General features: G+C 44.3%; 1 protein-coding gene across 1 annotated transcript; it reads right to left on the bottom strand.

The window, feature by feature from the left end:
* Nucleotides 1–487: 487 nt before the first annotated feature.
* Nucleotides 488–15,852, bottom strand: LOC129128073 (myosin heavy chain, skeletal muscle, adult-like). The gene is made up of 39 exons (XM_054645171.2): nucleotides 15,809–15,852; nucleotides 15,007–15,249; nucleotides 14,775–14,918; nucleotides 14,527–14,683; nucleotides 13,198–13,225; nucleotides 12,986–13,100; nucleotides 12,800–12,892; nucleotides 12,638–12,701; nucleotides 12,457–12,555; nucleotides 12,247–12,350; nucleotides 12,035–12,173; nucleotides 11,230–11,348; nucleotides 10,983–11,132; nucleotides 10,486–10,656; nucleotides 9,694–10,003; nucleotides 9,496–9,566; nucleotides 8,755–8,842; nucleotides 8,544–8,661; nucleotides 8,263–8,386; nucleotides 8,047–8,183; nucleotides 7,688–7,943; nucleotides 6,960–7,202; nucleotides 6,683–6,859; nucleotides 6,452–6,597; nucleotides 6,274–6,364; nucleotides 5,797–6,186; nucleotides 5,505–5,631; nucleotides 5,213–5,331; nucleotides 4,469–4,665; nucleotides 3,982–4,165; nucleotides 3,730–3,895; nucleotides 3,434–3,558; nucleotides 2,939–3,247; nucleotides 2,635–2,838; nucleotides 2,222–2,347; nucleotides 1,957–2,127; nucleotides 1,761–1,865; nucleotides 1,523–1,618; nucleotides 488–665 (listed from the first exon to the last, which is right to left on the bottom strand). Exons 2-39 carry the CDS (start codon nucleotides 15,211–15,213, stop codon nucleotides 513–515), a joined length of 5,823 nt encoding a protein of 1,940 aa, XP_054501146.2. The 5' UTR covers nucleotides 15,214–15,249; nucleotides 15,809–15,852; the 3' UTR covers nucleotides 488–512.

Genomic DNA, 15,852 nt, shown 5'->3' with positions numbered 1-15,852 from the left:
AATGTTTAGGGTTTATGAGGGCCAGCATCACAAACAAGAGTAAGAAAAGGAAAAAGCAAAAGGATCACCCTCTCTTGACTCTCCCATGGGAAAGAAGCTGTGCTAAAAGGACAATGGGAGAACCATTAGGAGGATGTGAAGGCAGGAGCTAAACAAAGAGCTGCTGGAGACAGGAGAGAGCACAGGCTGGATTTTTCAGGAGTCTGCACAGCAATGGCCAGCCTCTAATTTGCAGATCCTCAATCCAGCACTGGCACCAGCTTCTCCCTTGTCCCAGAGCAGAAAAGTAAGGAAACGTCTTCTGCAGTGCAATTGCCCAAGGAAGATAAAACGCAAAGAACAAAACCCAAAGAAGAACAAAACCACTGGCCATAGTGTGTATGCAGAAGAATCTACTACAGTCTTTATTCACTAGACACTGAGGTGGGTACTAAGGCTCATGGCAGCAGGAAAGTGACAGAGAGTACACATTTTGTGCAGCCCTCAGGTCACTTTGCTGCCTGGTGACATCCTCACTCTTCCTCTTCTATCCTCCTATGGAACTCGCGGCTCTTGGCTCGGAGCTTGTTGACCTGTGACTCTGCAATGTCAGCCCGCTCCTCGGCCTCCTCCAGCTCGTGCTGGATCTTGCGGAACTTGGACAGGTTGACATTGGACAGCTCCTCCTGTGTGGGGAAAGGGAATCAGTGGTGAGGAGCCCAGGGCAGGGGCTTCATTCCTCTTGCACCTTGGCTTTGTTGAGCTGCAGCTTTTCCCTTGGAGGAAGGAACAAATCTCCATCCCATTTCTTCCACTTCTCACATGTCATCATCCTCACACATAGCTCCTCATCCTTGTCTTTGAGGAATATCCCTTGTAGAAGGAGCATAATGGGATTTAAACATAATTCTGCTCTGGAATGTGGGAAGGAAGCAAAATGGGCAGCTGGAAATGTGATTTTTTTAGTGCAAATATTCAATTACATCTGCAGATCCTTAAGTGGGGTTAGGAATTTATGAGACAATGATTACAAGAGGCCTCCTCTCATAAATTGCCTTAACTGAACCAGAAGCCCTACACTGTGCTGGACTATTTCCACAATGAAGAAACTATGCTCAGGCAGTCTTAAATTCAGGGGCTGTAGGACTTATCTCAGGGCATCCCTGACTGCTGCATGCCTAGAAACAGGCAAATGTTCCTTGTACAATTATAAAAGCATAACACAAAGGTATTTGGGAGGAGAATTCCAATACCTTCCCGGTCTGCTATAAAAACTCTAAAAATAAGGTTTTTTTTTAAATTTCCTAATACATTGTGTTACTGATATTAGTTATAAGACTCCCTCTAGGTTGCTTTGTGGTTCTAATGCAAAAAAAGTTAGGTGCATTTGCCCTCCTCGGTAGTCTTAATAATTCATTGGCAAGTCTGATTTATGATCCTTTCACAGAATTAGAACTCCATTACTGATGAGTGGCATCTTCCAACTTTCTTGTATCTATCTCTGGGAAAGTGGTTCTTGCCAAGCACTCAGAGAGATACTTACGGCCTCCTCAGATTGTCTCTTGTAGGATTTCACTTTCAATTGCAGCTTGTCCACCAGATCCTGCAGCCTGAGCACATTCTTCCTGTCTTCCTCAGACTAAAGCAGTTGGCAAACACAATAGAGAGTCAATTCTTGGTTCTGCATCACATGAGATTAACAATTGTCCTTGGGGATGGTGTGGGCAAAATGTGACTCACTGTGAGAAAGCCCAGTGAGAGCAGGAGAGCTCCTGCCTTACCTGGTAGGTGAGTTCCTTCACCCTGCGCTCGTACTTGCGCACACCCTTCACGGCTTCAGCGCTGCGCTTCTGCTCAGCATCAACCTCCCCTTCCAGCTCCCGCACCTGCAAGGACAAGCCCAGCCCTGCAGCTGCCCTGGCAATGTCTCTCCAAGGAGGGACACGCTCACTCAGCCACAGCCCCAGCCCTACACACCCTGGCCTCCAGCTTCTGGATCTGCTTCTTCCCTCCCTTCAGTGCCAGCTGCTCGGCCTCATCCAAACGGTGCTGCAGGTCCTTCACTGTCTGGTCCAGGTTCTTTTTCATCCTCTCCAGGTGGGCACTGGTGTCCTGCTCCTTCTTCAGCTCTTCTGCCATCATGGCCGCCTGATCAGAACAAAAGGTCAAAGCCATTTTGGGGCTGGAGATATTTTGGGGAGAGTACATTCACCATCAGCAATGCCAGGAATGTCCAACTCACATCTGTGATGGCCTTCTTGGCCTTCTCCTCAGCATTGCGGGCTTCCTGGATGGTATCCTCCATTTCACCCTGGATCTGGGCAATGTCTGTTTCCAGCTTCTTCTTGGTGTTGATCAGGCTGGTGTTCTGTGCAATGGGAAGAACATGGCAAGAGTTGAATTCTAAAACCTGCCATAATAAACCTTCTGCCTGAACAAAGACTTTCCCCTTCCAGCTTCCTATTCTTACTCTGGAATTATTGTGAAAATGGTTGTTTACAAAATGTGAGGCGTGGGCTTGGGGAACTGATGCAAAACACGCCTCTCCTTGGGGAGAGGAGTTGTAAGGCCTTTCTAGTACTGCTGGTTCTCTGGTAAATTCCAGCCCTCTGTGTTTGGCCAGTGTCAACAGAGCTATTTGCTCCCTGCCCTGACCTGGGTGTGGAGGAGCTGCACACGTTCAGCAGCATCCAGAAGCTCCTGCTCAGCCACTTTCCTCGACCGCTCCGTCTGCTCCAGGGCTGCCCGGAGCTCCTCAATTTCAGCCTGCAGCAGGTTTGCTCTGCGCTCCACCATGGCCACCTGCTCCTTCAGGTCATCCTTTGTCCTAAGTGCATCATCCAGATGGATCTGGGTGTCCTGGAAGAAAAGAGAAAAGAAATTAGTAGGTGTCCGTCGCTTGAGTGGCATAAATATCAGGGATCTCATTTTTCTCTTTCTGTAGCTCTGCTGAACGGACCTTGAGCACAGCCTGGGTGTTCCTCAGGTTCTTCTGTGCCTCTGCTGCCTGGCGGTTGGTATGGCTCAGCTGGATCTCCATTTCATTCAGGTCTCCTTCCATCTTCTTCTTCAGCCTCAGGGCTTCATTCCTGCTCCTGATCTCAGCATCCAAGCTGCTCTGCAAGGAATCCACGACTCGCAGGTGGTTTCTCTTCAGCTGGTCAATCTCCTCATCTTTCTCTGCTATCTTCCTGTCAATCTCAGCCTTCACTTGGTTGAGCTCAAGCTGCAAGCGCAGGATCTTCCCCTCCTCATGTTCCAGGGAGGCCTGGAAAAGTAGACACAAATATTGATAGCATTGATAAATCCATTGTTTGTTTTTTAGAGAATGATAGGATATTTCCAGAGATCTCTGCTGTCTGCACTCCCCGGCCAGAAGAGAAGACAACCCAGGCCTTGTTAGCCCTATTTCCTCATTTCTTTACTGCAGACACCAGTGATTATGGTCATGTACCTCAGCTTCCTCCAGAGCAGCCTGGATTTCAGATTTCTCCTGCTCAATCTGCTTCTTGACTTTCTCCAGCTCATGAATTGCCTTTCCTCCCTCCGCAATCTGCTCCGTGAGGTCAGAAATCTCCTCTGTGGGAACAAAGATCAATGGCATGGTCAGGCACAGAGCAGAATGGGAAGGGCCCTGTCCCACCAAGGTGCCAGGCATCTCTGCAGACCTGCAGGCACAGAGCCATGAAGAATGGTGGGAATGGCTGATAGTGAGAAAAGCCAGGGAGGAGCAGAGGGCCAGGGGCTTACGCTGCAAGTTCTTGTTCTCCCGCTTCATTGTTTCCAGGTGGTCCAAGGACTCCTCATAGGCATTCTTCATCTTGAACAGCTCCGTGCTCAGAGAGCGCGACTCCTTCTGCGAGGCCTCCAGCTCAGCCTGCGTTTCCTCATACTTCTGCTTCCATTCTGCCAGGATCTGAAGAGAAACGGGGGGTGAGTAGGGCTGTGGCCATCACGGGGCCCTGCTCTGGCCTGGAGTGCTGGTGCTGGAGGCCAAAAGACCTTGTCAAAGTTCTTCTGCTTCTTATCCAGAGCAGCGCAGGCAGCATTGGATTTCTCCACATCAATCATCAGGTCCTCCACTTCATTCTGCAGCCTCTGCTTTGTCTTTTCCAGGGAGGCACATTTGGCATTGACAGCCTCAACCTGTTCCTCTGCATCCTGCAGGCGCTGGGCCAGCTTCTTCCTGGGACAAGACATAAGGTCAGCTCACATTAATACTGAGTATCAGTGTGTGCTTGTTTTTATTAAAGTGTGCCTAATCAATTTGCAGTTTGCAGTCACACAGTGCTAAGGGCTACATATACACTGTCCTTAGACTTTGCTTTTACTATCGTACTAAATATATTATAGGATAAAATTTCTCATTTCTATTGCTCTTCCGCAAATCAGTTTCATGACTTATTTCTCATAATAAAGTAATGTTTCCCTTGCAATGTCACCTTTGAATTTTCAGTCTTATTTTTCTGCTTTTTCTATCACCACTCACTTGGCCTCCTCGAGCTCCTCCGTGCGCTGAATCGCATCCGTCTCGTATTTGGTTCTCCACTGGGCCACTTCACTGTTGGCCTTGGACAGGGCTCGCTGCAGCTCCCCCTTGGCCTCCTGCTCCTCCTCATATTGTTCCCGGAGCAAGTCACAGTCGTGGCGAGCGGACTGCAGGGCGTGGGCCAGGGCATTCTTGGCCTTGAGGGACAATTGGGTTGGGACAATTAATTTCCCGTGAGATAGTAAAATGTTAACTTGATGAATGTTGTTGAAAATTCCTGGATTATGACATTTAATGTCAGACCAAGAAGAAATGGCATATTCCTTCCATGTTTTGAGACTCTAGAATGTTTTTTCAGGAGAGATGATGGGTAAATTCTAAATGACAGCTATACAACTGCAAATCATTGAATCCTTTTAAATATGTTCTAAAGTTTCAGCGGCCACTGTAAAAAGGTAGATTAAGATGTGCATTTTCTTTTTAGATATGTCTCAATCATTTTTTATATGTCATAATAAATTGATTAAAGACCTAAAATTTTTTTCCCTGTCTCAGTATCCACATCGGGGGGGATGTTTTCCTCAGCTTTTCATACCACAGAGGGAGGAAGTAAGATTTCTCACCTTGTTTGATAGCTCAAAAATTAAAATGATACAGCTAACATTCTGATTTTATGTGAGAGTAGGAAATATAAAGTAAACAGATTCCCAATCCAAATCAACCCCCTACAGGAAGTAACTTTACCTTTATTTCTTCCTCCAAATGTCTCTTTAGTTCCTCAATCTGTTGAGTGAATGCCTGTTTGCTTCTGGATAACTGAGATATCAAACCATCTTTTTCTTCCACCTGACGTGAATATTCACCTAAGAAAGGTTTCAGACAGATTGCCATTTAGAATCAATATTAAATCAATATTTTTTTAAGCACCGTATACCAGATTACAGAGAAGAGATCAATTTGAGTAAAGCATAAAACTTTTTCCTTATTATCATTGGTTACAGTTGTTCCATTTTGAGGGGATATAGGGGTGTATTACCTGACTCTGTCTGCAGACGAGCTCTTTGAGCATTGAGGTCATTGATCATGCGCTGATGCTCTTCTTCCTTGGTCTTAATCTCGCTCAGCTGATCTTCCAGAGTGCGGCACATCTTCTCCAGGTTGGCCTGTGCATCAAATCACATAAAAAAAGAGGACTACCACTAAGTTGTAGCATACTATTCTCAAAGTAAAAAACAATGCAACTGGATGTGATAGCAGAATATAATCAGAATCAAAATCATGTATTAGGGTGTGTATAATAGGGCGGTAACATGACAGAAACTCCATACTTTGGCTTTGGAGACAGACTCCATGTTGCTGGCCAAGTCATCAATCTCCATCTTCAGCTCACTCTTCTCCTTCTCCAGCTTCTGCTTCACGCGTTGCAGGTTGTCGATCTGCTCGCCCAGCTCAGCTGTGCTGTCCGCGTGCTTCTTGCGCAGGGCGGCAGCCGTGGCTTCGTGCTGCAGCGTGGCCTCTTCCAGGTCACGGCGCATCTTCTGGAACTCTGCCTCACGCTTCTTGTTCATCTCCACCTGAGCTGCTGTGGCCCCTCCTGCTTCTTCCAGGCGCTCGCTGATCTCCTCCAGCTCCCTGGACAGGTCAGCGCGATGCTTCTCTGCTTTAGCGCGAGAGGTTCGCTCTGCCTCAATTTCCTCCTCCAGCTCCTCAATGCGGGCCTGCAGAACAGCAGGGACCCTTCACAGCTGTGCCCTCCTCCTGCCTGAGCTGAGCTGAGCAAGGCAGGGCAAGGAACAGAGACTTGCCTGCAGCTCCTTGATCTTCTTCTGAAGTTGTACACCCAGGGCTTGTTCATCCTCAATGTTGCTCTGAATCTGGCTGATTTCAAAGTCTTTCCTTTGGGACAAGTGAACCATGTTAGAACTCAAAGAAAAAAGACACATGCTGCAGCCGAGCACTCAGGTGCCCCAGAACCACACTTACTTCTTCAGTTTCTCATCCAGCTGCTGCTTATCATTCTCCAAATCCATGATGCTGTCCTGGGCCAGCTTCAGGTCTCCTTCCAGTTTCCTCTTAACTCTCTCCAGGTCCACGCGCAGTTTCTTCTCTTGCTCCAGGGACCCTTCAAGCTAAACACAACAAGACCATCAGCCCTCTGCCAGCCACGTTGGACTCCATACCTGTCCTGTTCCTGCTCTATGTCTGTGTGCTTACATCATCCACTTGCTGTTCCAGCTTGCTTTTGGCTTTGGTCAGAGTATTGACTTTGTCTTCCTCTGCCTGCAGGTCATCCAGGGTTTGCTGATGGGCCTCTTGGAGGGCTTTCTTCTCCTTTGTCAGCTTCACAATGGTCTCATCCAGAGCTGCCATCTCCTCAGTCAGGTTTTTCACCTTTGAGAAGAAGGGAACAAGCACAGACAGAAAATGGTGCTTAAAACTTTGTGACAAGACAAGTTTTTCCAGAGTGTGAGTGACAGGTTCTACCTCATACCTTGTTTTCAGTGGCATGTTTTTCCTTCTCCACCTTGGCCAGTGTAAGCTCAAGGTCATCAATATCTTTCTTCAGCTCTGAACATTCATCCTCCAGCTTCCTCTTCTTGGCTGTTAGATCAGCATTAATTTCTTCTTCATCCTCTGCCCTTTCTGTCAGCTCCTTAATTTTAGCTTCCAGCTGGATTTTGTTTTTGATGAGCTGGTCGCACCTTTCCTCAGCATCAGCCAAGCTATCTGCTTCCTGGTGGGTAGAAAAAATTTTGTGGATTCTTATGTTTTGAACTTTCTCTGCTCTGACTCTTTTAATCCTGTGTAGGAGCTGAACCTGACCTTCAACTCCAGCAACAGAAGGATCTTAACTGCTAGTTACCAAGCAAAGAGAGGATGGCTTTTCATGCGCCTGTATCCACAAGTACAACTTTCAAGTGTGGTTTGCTTTTTGCCACAAAATTAATTCATTGTTCTACCTCTTGTCAAGGATCTACATTTGCCTCCTTCCTCTGAAGACAAGAGCACTGAATCCTAGTTTAAACTCTCTGTATCTTTACACTGGCTGTCAGAGTGCTTACCACATCACTGCTAGCATTTGTTTCCTCACCTTCACATACATATAATATCCCAAATTTATAACTTTTGGTCTTCTATAGTCTGATCTTCTGTTCATAAAGAACAGTCTGAATGTATAGACTTATTTTCTGAGTGATAAAATAAAGGTGATAAACTCACAGCCTGTACTTGGAGCTGCAGGTCATTTTTCTCCTGCACAAGTTTCACCATTTTCTCCTCCAGCTCCTTCCGCTTTGCTTCAGACTTTGCAAGCTCCTCCTTCGTTTTCTCAAACTCTTGCTTCATGTTGGCCATTTCTTTCTCAGACTCTGCACTCTTCAGCAAGGGCTTGATCTTGAAGAACAGCTTCATCCATGGCCAGTGTTTGACATTCATGAATGCACGAATGTTGTACTGGATGCAGAAGATGGACTCCCTGAGGCATAATTAAAATGTACAATGAATATTCTCTGTCTGATGAGTGTCAACACTTCCCCCCAAGCAGAATGACTCTTTAACTGAAGAAGAGGAAGGTGTACCTGCGCTCCACCATTCTCTGGTACTCCACCCTCATCAGGAAGCCCCTGCACCTGGCCTGGGTGCGGGTGATGAGCTGTGCCAGCTTCTCATCCCTCATCTCCTCCAGGAGCCCCAGCAGCCCAGCTTTGAAGAACACCTTGAGAGAGGGAACGTTGCAGCTCATCACTGTCAGGCAGAGCAAAGCCCAGGCAGGCAGTGAATGGGGGGGTTTGTACCTTGGTGTGTCCAAATTTGTACTGGGTGTGATCCACATCGATTGACCCAAGGAGCTTCTCAGAAGCCTTCTTGCTATCGATGAACTGTCCCTCAGGGATGGCACTGGCATTAAGCACCTTGTATCTGTGGAATCAGAAGTAGATAAGGCTATTTTTTTCCAAGCAACACACAGTTGGCTCTAAACCCCATCAACAGTTTTTGAAAACAGAGCACAGCCTAAATGGACCCACGAATGAGCCAACATTGCTTTTAATGATGCTGACAAGAGCAGAGCTCTTACCTCTGTTTGAAGTCAGCATAGAGGACTCTACTGGGGAACCCTTTCCTGCAGATCCTGATCCCTTCCAGCACGCCGTTACAGCGCAGCTGGTGCAGCACCAGCTCGTGCTCCATGGCACCTGGCAATGCAGAGCACAAATGAGGGGCACAGATTGCAGTGCAGAGGGGAATGGATGTAGCAGAGCAAGGATCTTTCTTCTAGGGGTTCTTACCAGGTGTTTTAGTCTCATTGGGGATGATGCAGCGCACAAAGTGGGGGTGAGTGCTCCGCAGATTGGTCATCAGCTTGTTCAGATTCTCCTAGAGGAACCAGTTACCAGTGTGAGTTTCCTTGTATCTAGTGTTTGATGCACCAAGGTAATGATTTTACAAACTTCTCAAGTTGGGTTTTGAGCATTTCCATAAAGCCACAGAAACCAAAAAATTTCTTCTATTTGAAGATACTGAGCACCAGACTGAAATACTACAGTGCTGCTATTAGTTCAGTGAAAACTTATATATAATTTCACACGTTCACAAAAAATAAATTACTTATATTTTTCACATTCTGCCTTTAGAAGTCAATCTACTTTAGTTTTAAGAAATAGGGATTTTTTTACAATGAGATATCTATCTTCTTGGAAATTATTTTCAACTCATCAACAGAAATGCAGGAATACTAGTATTACATTTCTAGTTTGACTCAAGGACATAAAAAGATGAATATCTGAATGATATCTGCTAATAAAAAAAAATAATCAAGAAAACTACCACAAATTAGGCTTCCATGATTTTGAAGACTGAATGCTATTTTTTGGATGTATTTGCAAAGTTAAAATTGACCGTGGAAAACCTGATGTGGAATTCCCAAAGAAATTTACCACCTTTATAGTAATATAAAGTAGCTCCTTCAAATTTAATATTAGCTTACCCCCTTTCTGCACATTTCAGAGATATCAGATACAGCACTATACCCGGAAAAGAGCTGAGACAGTCTGGAAAGAAGAACCCTTCTTCTTGCCTCCCTTCTTGCCACCACCAGCCTCTGCAAATTGAATAAAGAAAAACAACATTTTAAAATTACCATGAAACAACTTTAAATGTTTAGTGATTATGGCTTTAATTCTTTGACAAGTATGCCACATTAAAAATACAATTTTCATAAAACTGACCTGCATCTGCTCCACCATAGTTGGCAAAGAGTAAAGCCAGGGTCTTCACAGATGATTTCTGGTACAGCCCAATGACAGTTTCATTCAGAGGGTCCTTGTTCTTCTCCAGCCAGCCAGAGATGTTGTAGTCCACTGTGCCAGCATAGTGCACCAGGGAGAAGTGGGCCTCAACCTTGCCTTTGGCAGGCTTGGGCTTCTGGAAATTGTTGGACTTTCCCAGGTGCTGGTCATAGAGCTTGTTCTTGAAAGAGGTGTCAGTTGCCTTGGGGAACATGCACTCCTCTTCCAGGATGGAGAAAATGCCCATGGGCTGGGAGAGATTATGACAGACAAAAGGGTGAAACAGATTAGAAAGGAGACATCTCTTGGTTGGAAGGTTGCTGAAGTCAGAAAAGGAAGCTGTTCCCCTAGTGACTTTTAAGTCAGAGAAAATCAACTAAGGCTCAACATTTTCAGTGTTGCTGTTTCATTCAAAATTATGGAAATGCCTTTGCTGATGAAATTATTATAGATATGACAATGTGAAATACTGTTCTCTCCATAAAACCTGTTTAGTGTTAAGTACTTAGAGAACATGACCACCTCTTTCCCTTCATTCTGTAATTTGGCAATGAATTCTCTAACCAAAAGCCCTTATATCTGAGTCGTGATCTCCAAAAACACTTTTACCCTGTTGTCACTTTCACAGAGTATATATTTGAAGAAGCCAAAATATCCTCACATGCTTCTTAGTTGTTTCTCTTGGCAAGCATAGAACACCCAATTTATATTAAACTTGAACAGGAAGGATACCTTCTCAATGAGCTCAATGCAGGCAGCCAGGTCCATGCCAAAATCAATGAATGTCCACTCAATGCCCTCCTTCTTGTACTCCTCCTGCTCCAGCACGAACATGTGGTGGTTGAAGAACTGTTGCAGTTTCTCATTGGTGAAGTTGATGCACAGCTGCTCAAAGCTGTTGTACTGCCAGACATAAAAAGACATGCAGCGCTTTCAAGGATCAGCAATAATACCAAGGTGTTTTCTTGTACAATCCTAATTCACTATGTCTTATACTTTAAGTACAAGTCCCCTTCCTGTGTAGTTTTCCTTTGCTGTCTCTCCAGGTTATTTTGAAAAGAGAGGTTTTTAATTTAGAGCAGTGAGAAGATTTGTTTTCTATTCTCTTGTTTTTTCAGGATTAAAAACATGATTACAAAAGCCCTACAAGAAACTGTAGGGAGATGAAATATATTTCAAAATTCTCAATTATAGTTCTACAAAAATTCTAGGAAAGCTGTGCTCCTTACATCAAAGATCTCGAAGCCAGCAATGTCCAGCACACCAATGAAGTACTGCCTGGGCTGCTTCGTGTCCAGCTGCTGGTTGATACGAACAACCATCCACAGGAACATCTTCTCATAGACAGCCTTTGCCAGGGCACCCACTGAATTGTTCACCTAAAGCATAAAGAAAACTTTGGAGGTTACTCTACACAGCAGAGGAGACTCAGTGGGAACCATCACAGCATGCTCCACATTACCATGTTTTTTCTACCTGCTGCACAGTTTGGCCCTTGGTCACGTATTCATTCCCCACCTTGACTCGGGGGTAGCAGAGGGCCTTGAGCAGGTCTGCTGAGTTCAGACCCATCAGGTAGGCAGCCTTGTCAGCAACTATCACCAGAAAAGACAGAAGAATAGATATTAAAAAATTAAAAAGTCAGTGCTGGACTGTCCCAATAGTGTTCTCCACAAGGTTGCACAACGGTATCTGTCAAAGCTGCAAAGCTAATTTCTCTTTTGTGTTCAGGACTCAGAGTCTATAACTCTTTCTGAGCTTCAGTTTCTGCAAACATTCTTCAAGAGAGCTCACTGCCTTTATCCTCTTTGAGGTGTCAGTATGGAACTTCAAACTTTTTAGACATATAGCAGGAGGATTTATCATTCAGAAAGATCGAGATATGGACTGTTGTTCCTACTGTGACAGAGATTAATGAAGTACACATGTCAGAGTTCTCTCCAGTAGGTAAGGGTGAAGAAAAGCACAACCTTCTGTCTTGTTAGGCTCCATGCTACAACAGAGGTTGCAAGGTGTATTTCACCTTAAGTATGATTAGCAATGTTACAGCAATTGACATGTAAGTCTCCTGGCTTACTGTCAATGTACACTGAATCTCTTCTATAGTAGTCACAGAGGAAAAAGTACAGGTATCATTAAATGAGATAAATGCCTCAACTGGCATTTAGTCATGGAGCAACTACTGTTATTCTTAGTTTACACATTTAAAGCCTGAAATCTGCTTAAATCCTTATGTAATGAAGACAATCTCCTTTGGAAAGGTTGCTGACTCTGGTGATACCTTCTGTGCCATCAGGCTCTGCCTGCTCCTCACGCTGTTTCTGCTTGAACTTGAGGTTCCCATAGTGCATGACAGCCCCTGTCAGCTTGTAGATGGCTGTTTTCTCATCTGCAGTGAAGCCCAGGATGTCAATGGCACTCTGGCAACAGAAACACAATGTACATATACCAGGGCTCAAGTCCACCAGATGATCATTTGGTAAAGTTACTCACATCTGTGGCCATCAGTTCCTCCTGATCATCAATGCTGGGGACCGTGATCTCACCTTGACTCACAAAGTGGAAATCATAAGGATTGGTGGTAATGAGAAGCATGTCTGAAAGCAACAGAAGGAGAAAAACAAGCTTAATTCCGTTTCCAGATAACACAATGAACTATTGCTCAGTGATCTTCCTTCAAAAAAAGTTAGTCATTTCTCCTACCAATTAGCTCTGGCTTCTTGTTGGACATGATCTGATAAAAGATGTGGTAGCTCCTTTCCGCCTTGAGCTGGAAAGTGACTCTGGACTTCTCCAGCAGATCTGGCAAGGAAGGTAGGACACAGTCAAACACAAGAAGTAGGGAAGGCTGGAGGGAAGGGGGATCAGGCCAGAAGGGTCTTACATGTTTCAATGTCAGCAGAAGCCAGTTTGCCTGTGGCACCAAAGTGGATTCTGATGAATTTACCCTGAAAACAGCAGAAAAGTCAATTGAGATTTATTTTACCAGTCTGGACAGCAAGAATATCCAAATTGGTGTTGACAGTTGTATCAATTAATAACTCACAAAGCGTGAGGAGTTGTCGTTCCTCACGGTCTTGGCATTTCCAAAGGCCTCCAGCAGTGGGTTGGCGCTGATGATTTGATCCTCAAGCGTTCCCTGCAGGGTGATAATTATTGCTAGTTATCCTTTCCAAAAATCATGTCAAGAACAAAGGAAAGCATTGATCCCAACATGTATCAACTAATTTACCTGCATTTTGCCTGATCCATGTTCTTCCTTCTTCTTGTCCCCACTGGCTGCAATTGTTGCAAAGTACTGGATGACACGCTTTGTGTTCACAGTCTTCCCGGCCCCGGATTCTCCGCTGCCAAAGCCAAGAGAGAAGCAGAGGGTGCGTGGTCAGGCAGGAGGTGCCCTGGCACCAGGCAGCCCCGCAGGGACCCGCGCAGGGGGGTACCTACGTGATCAGGATGGACTGGTTCTCACGATCTGTGAAGAGACAGAGGTAAGAAACAGAGGTAAGAAAAGACAAATAAGAAATTCAAGAACTAGGAAAAAAATAAGAGCTGAAGCATCCACAGGATCCAGGAAAAGAAAATAGCAAGAAGTGCCCAGGGAATTCTAGTAGGTACTTTTGATGCTGCCAGCAGTAGTGCAGCTTTTAGCAACTGGTTCTATACAAAGGAATCGCTGCAGAGAAACTTCAGTAATCTTATGCCTTTCCTGACACTGTCTTTCCATCAAACTACTTATTTCTCTTTTAATAGGAAAGTACAGGTTAGGAAAAATTGAGGTTGTAAATGTTTTGTATGTAAATTCTTCTGAAGGTAAAAGTCTCTAGAATAATCTTAACAAAATTTGGAGGCATCATTAATTACAGAAATATCTGACCAACATCTTTCATCCTTTTTCAACTCTATTTTTTAAATCCCTATATATACAGAAATTATGCATTCTTGAGATTATATGTTGACAACATTCATTTTTTATTTTTCCATTCTGAATGTATTTCCCAGAGACTAAGAAAAGAACAGGAGAAATTCTAAAATCCTGCACACCTTTCATTTCAATGCATATATAACGAAGAGAAAATAAGAGGTGAAAGGAAGAGGGAAAAGTGGCAAAAAATTTTTTGAAGTTGCTCAATTTAAATGCTAAAAGCTTTATTTTTTCCTTGATTTTTTTATGAAGCTTACTTTTCACTATACAGTGCAATTGATTTATAGATGCAGCTACAGATCAATGCATGAGTTTCAGAGATCATTTAAGGCTGTATGTAATTTAGATCACATGGCCATCATCTACATCATGAAATCCATTTGCATATTATGTTCCTCAGGTGAGGCTTACATACCTCTTTAAGGTAGAGCTCTCTGTTTTCTTTGTCAGCACTGATGCTTGAAAATTTAAATTTATATTATGCACATCATTTATAGGATATGTATCATTTAACTGCACCCTGTACTCTCCATCTGAGACTAATTTAAAGATTAACATACATAAATCCATCCATATATGAAAGATTCCATTATAGGCATAATGGACCACAAAATAGGCAATTTCTTTCAAGTGAATTTACACCCTCTAGGTTATGTCCAGGTTTTAGTGATTCTAATGAGAGCACTGACACTCAGCTCTCACAGACCATTACAGTTAAGTGCATTAACGTTCCATTAATTTCACACACACAATTTTTTTTAAATGTGGCACCATATTTCCAGAGAATACCCTACATTGCCCTCTACAGATAGACAATTTCAAGAGCAGCTCAAAGGAAATCAAGCACTCACCAGTCAGCATGGACTGATAGGCGTTGTCAGAGATGGAGAAGATGTGTGGAGGGGCCTCCTGGCGCTTCTTGCCTCGGTAGGCCAACACCACCTCGGGGTTGTACACCGGCAGCCACTTGTAGGGGTTGACAGTGACGCAGAAGAGACCCGAGTAGGTCTGCAAGGAAGGGACACAGCACCTTGGCTTCCCCTGAGGCTGGCCCAGCAGCCCCTGAGGCTGCCCAGAGGAAGCTGCTGCTGCCACTTACGTAGATCATCCAGGCTGCGTAACGCTCTTTGAGGTTGTACAGCACAGCGGGTTCGTGCAGGTGGGTCATCATGGCCATGTCCTCGATTTTGTCATACTTGGGAGGGTTCATGGAGAAGACTTGGTCTTCCTTCACGGTCAGGGTCTGCCAAGAAAACAAAAGATCCAGATGTATCACCTAAAACCTCAAAGTGGGGATCAAATGTTGTCCTTCAACCTTGTTTTTGACTCACCTCTCCCCCTTCAGTCTTGACAGTGACTTTGCCTGATTCCCTGCCCGTGATTGTCCCTTTCACAAAGGATTCTTTGGGATGAGCCACAAAGACTGATGACTTGGCATCGAAAGGTTTGTTCTGGGCTGCAATTCTCTCCTTCTCCGATTTTCGGAGGTAAGGAGCTGCCTCCCCAAAAACAGCCATCTCAGCATCTCCAGAGGCCATGGCTGTCCTCTAATGAAAGCTTGTCAGCAGAGGTGCCTTGTGAAGAACAAAATGTTATTGGTCATCAAGAAGAATAATACAATTAATACCAATGAGAAAGCTCCTTGCTCCTTGCTCTTTAGCAAATAAATTCCTGGTTAGTCTCCAAAATAAACTCTTAGGAAAACACCAATTAAATCCACTTTGATTTGAAGTTAAAAGTACCCTAGTCTGAACTCCAGAGTAAGACTTAGACTTCTACAACATATAGATCTTGTAACAGTAAACAGACCATCTGAATATTGAGTACAGTTTGGTAAGTCATCCTGAACTCTGACAAGGTTTTTCTCATAAAAGAATCTAGTAATAGAAAAATCACTCTCTGTTTGGGTCCTTAATTATCAGCCATGAGTCTTCAAGTACTTTCTTGCTGAAAGGATTACCTTTTCTATTAAAAATAAAAAATTACTGCATTTTTTAGATCTTCCCTACTTCCAACTATCTAGCTTAAGCAAATTCAGCTGGAATACAAGAGGATTTATGAAGAGAATTCGTGCAGCTCTTTAAAAGTCCTGTCCTAGAATATAGATTAGGAATGAATTATTCAGTGTATTACCTTTGGGTAACAGCTTGTATCCTGGAATATGGCCAACCCTGTAA

Source organism: Agelaius phoeniceus, chromosome 19, assembly GCF_051311805.1.
Source record: "Agelaius phoeniceus isolate bAgePho1 chromosome 19, bAgePho1.hap1, whole genome shotgun sequence".
NCBI lineage: Eukaryota > Metazoa > Chordata > Aves > Passeriformes > Icteridae > Agelaius > Agelaius phoeniceus.
This window is presented reverse-complemented; position numbering and strand designations above follow the sequence as displayed.

Coding starts and splice junctions, on each gene's coding strand:
- LOC129128073 (XM_054645171.2), bottom strand. CDS start 15,213: ATGGCCTCTGGAGATGCTGAGATGGCTGTTTTTGGGGAGGCAGCTCCT. Junction 12,702..12,799: donor ACGACAACTCCTCACGCTTT/GTGAGTTATTAA, acceptor TGCTGTTTTCAG/GGTAAATTCATCAGAATCCA. Junction 8,843..9,495: donor CTGTCTCAGCTCTTTTCCGG/GTATAGTGCTGT, acceptor TGGTTCCTCTAG/GAGAATCTGAACAAGCTGAT.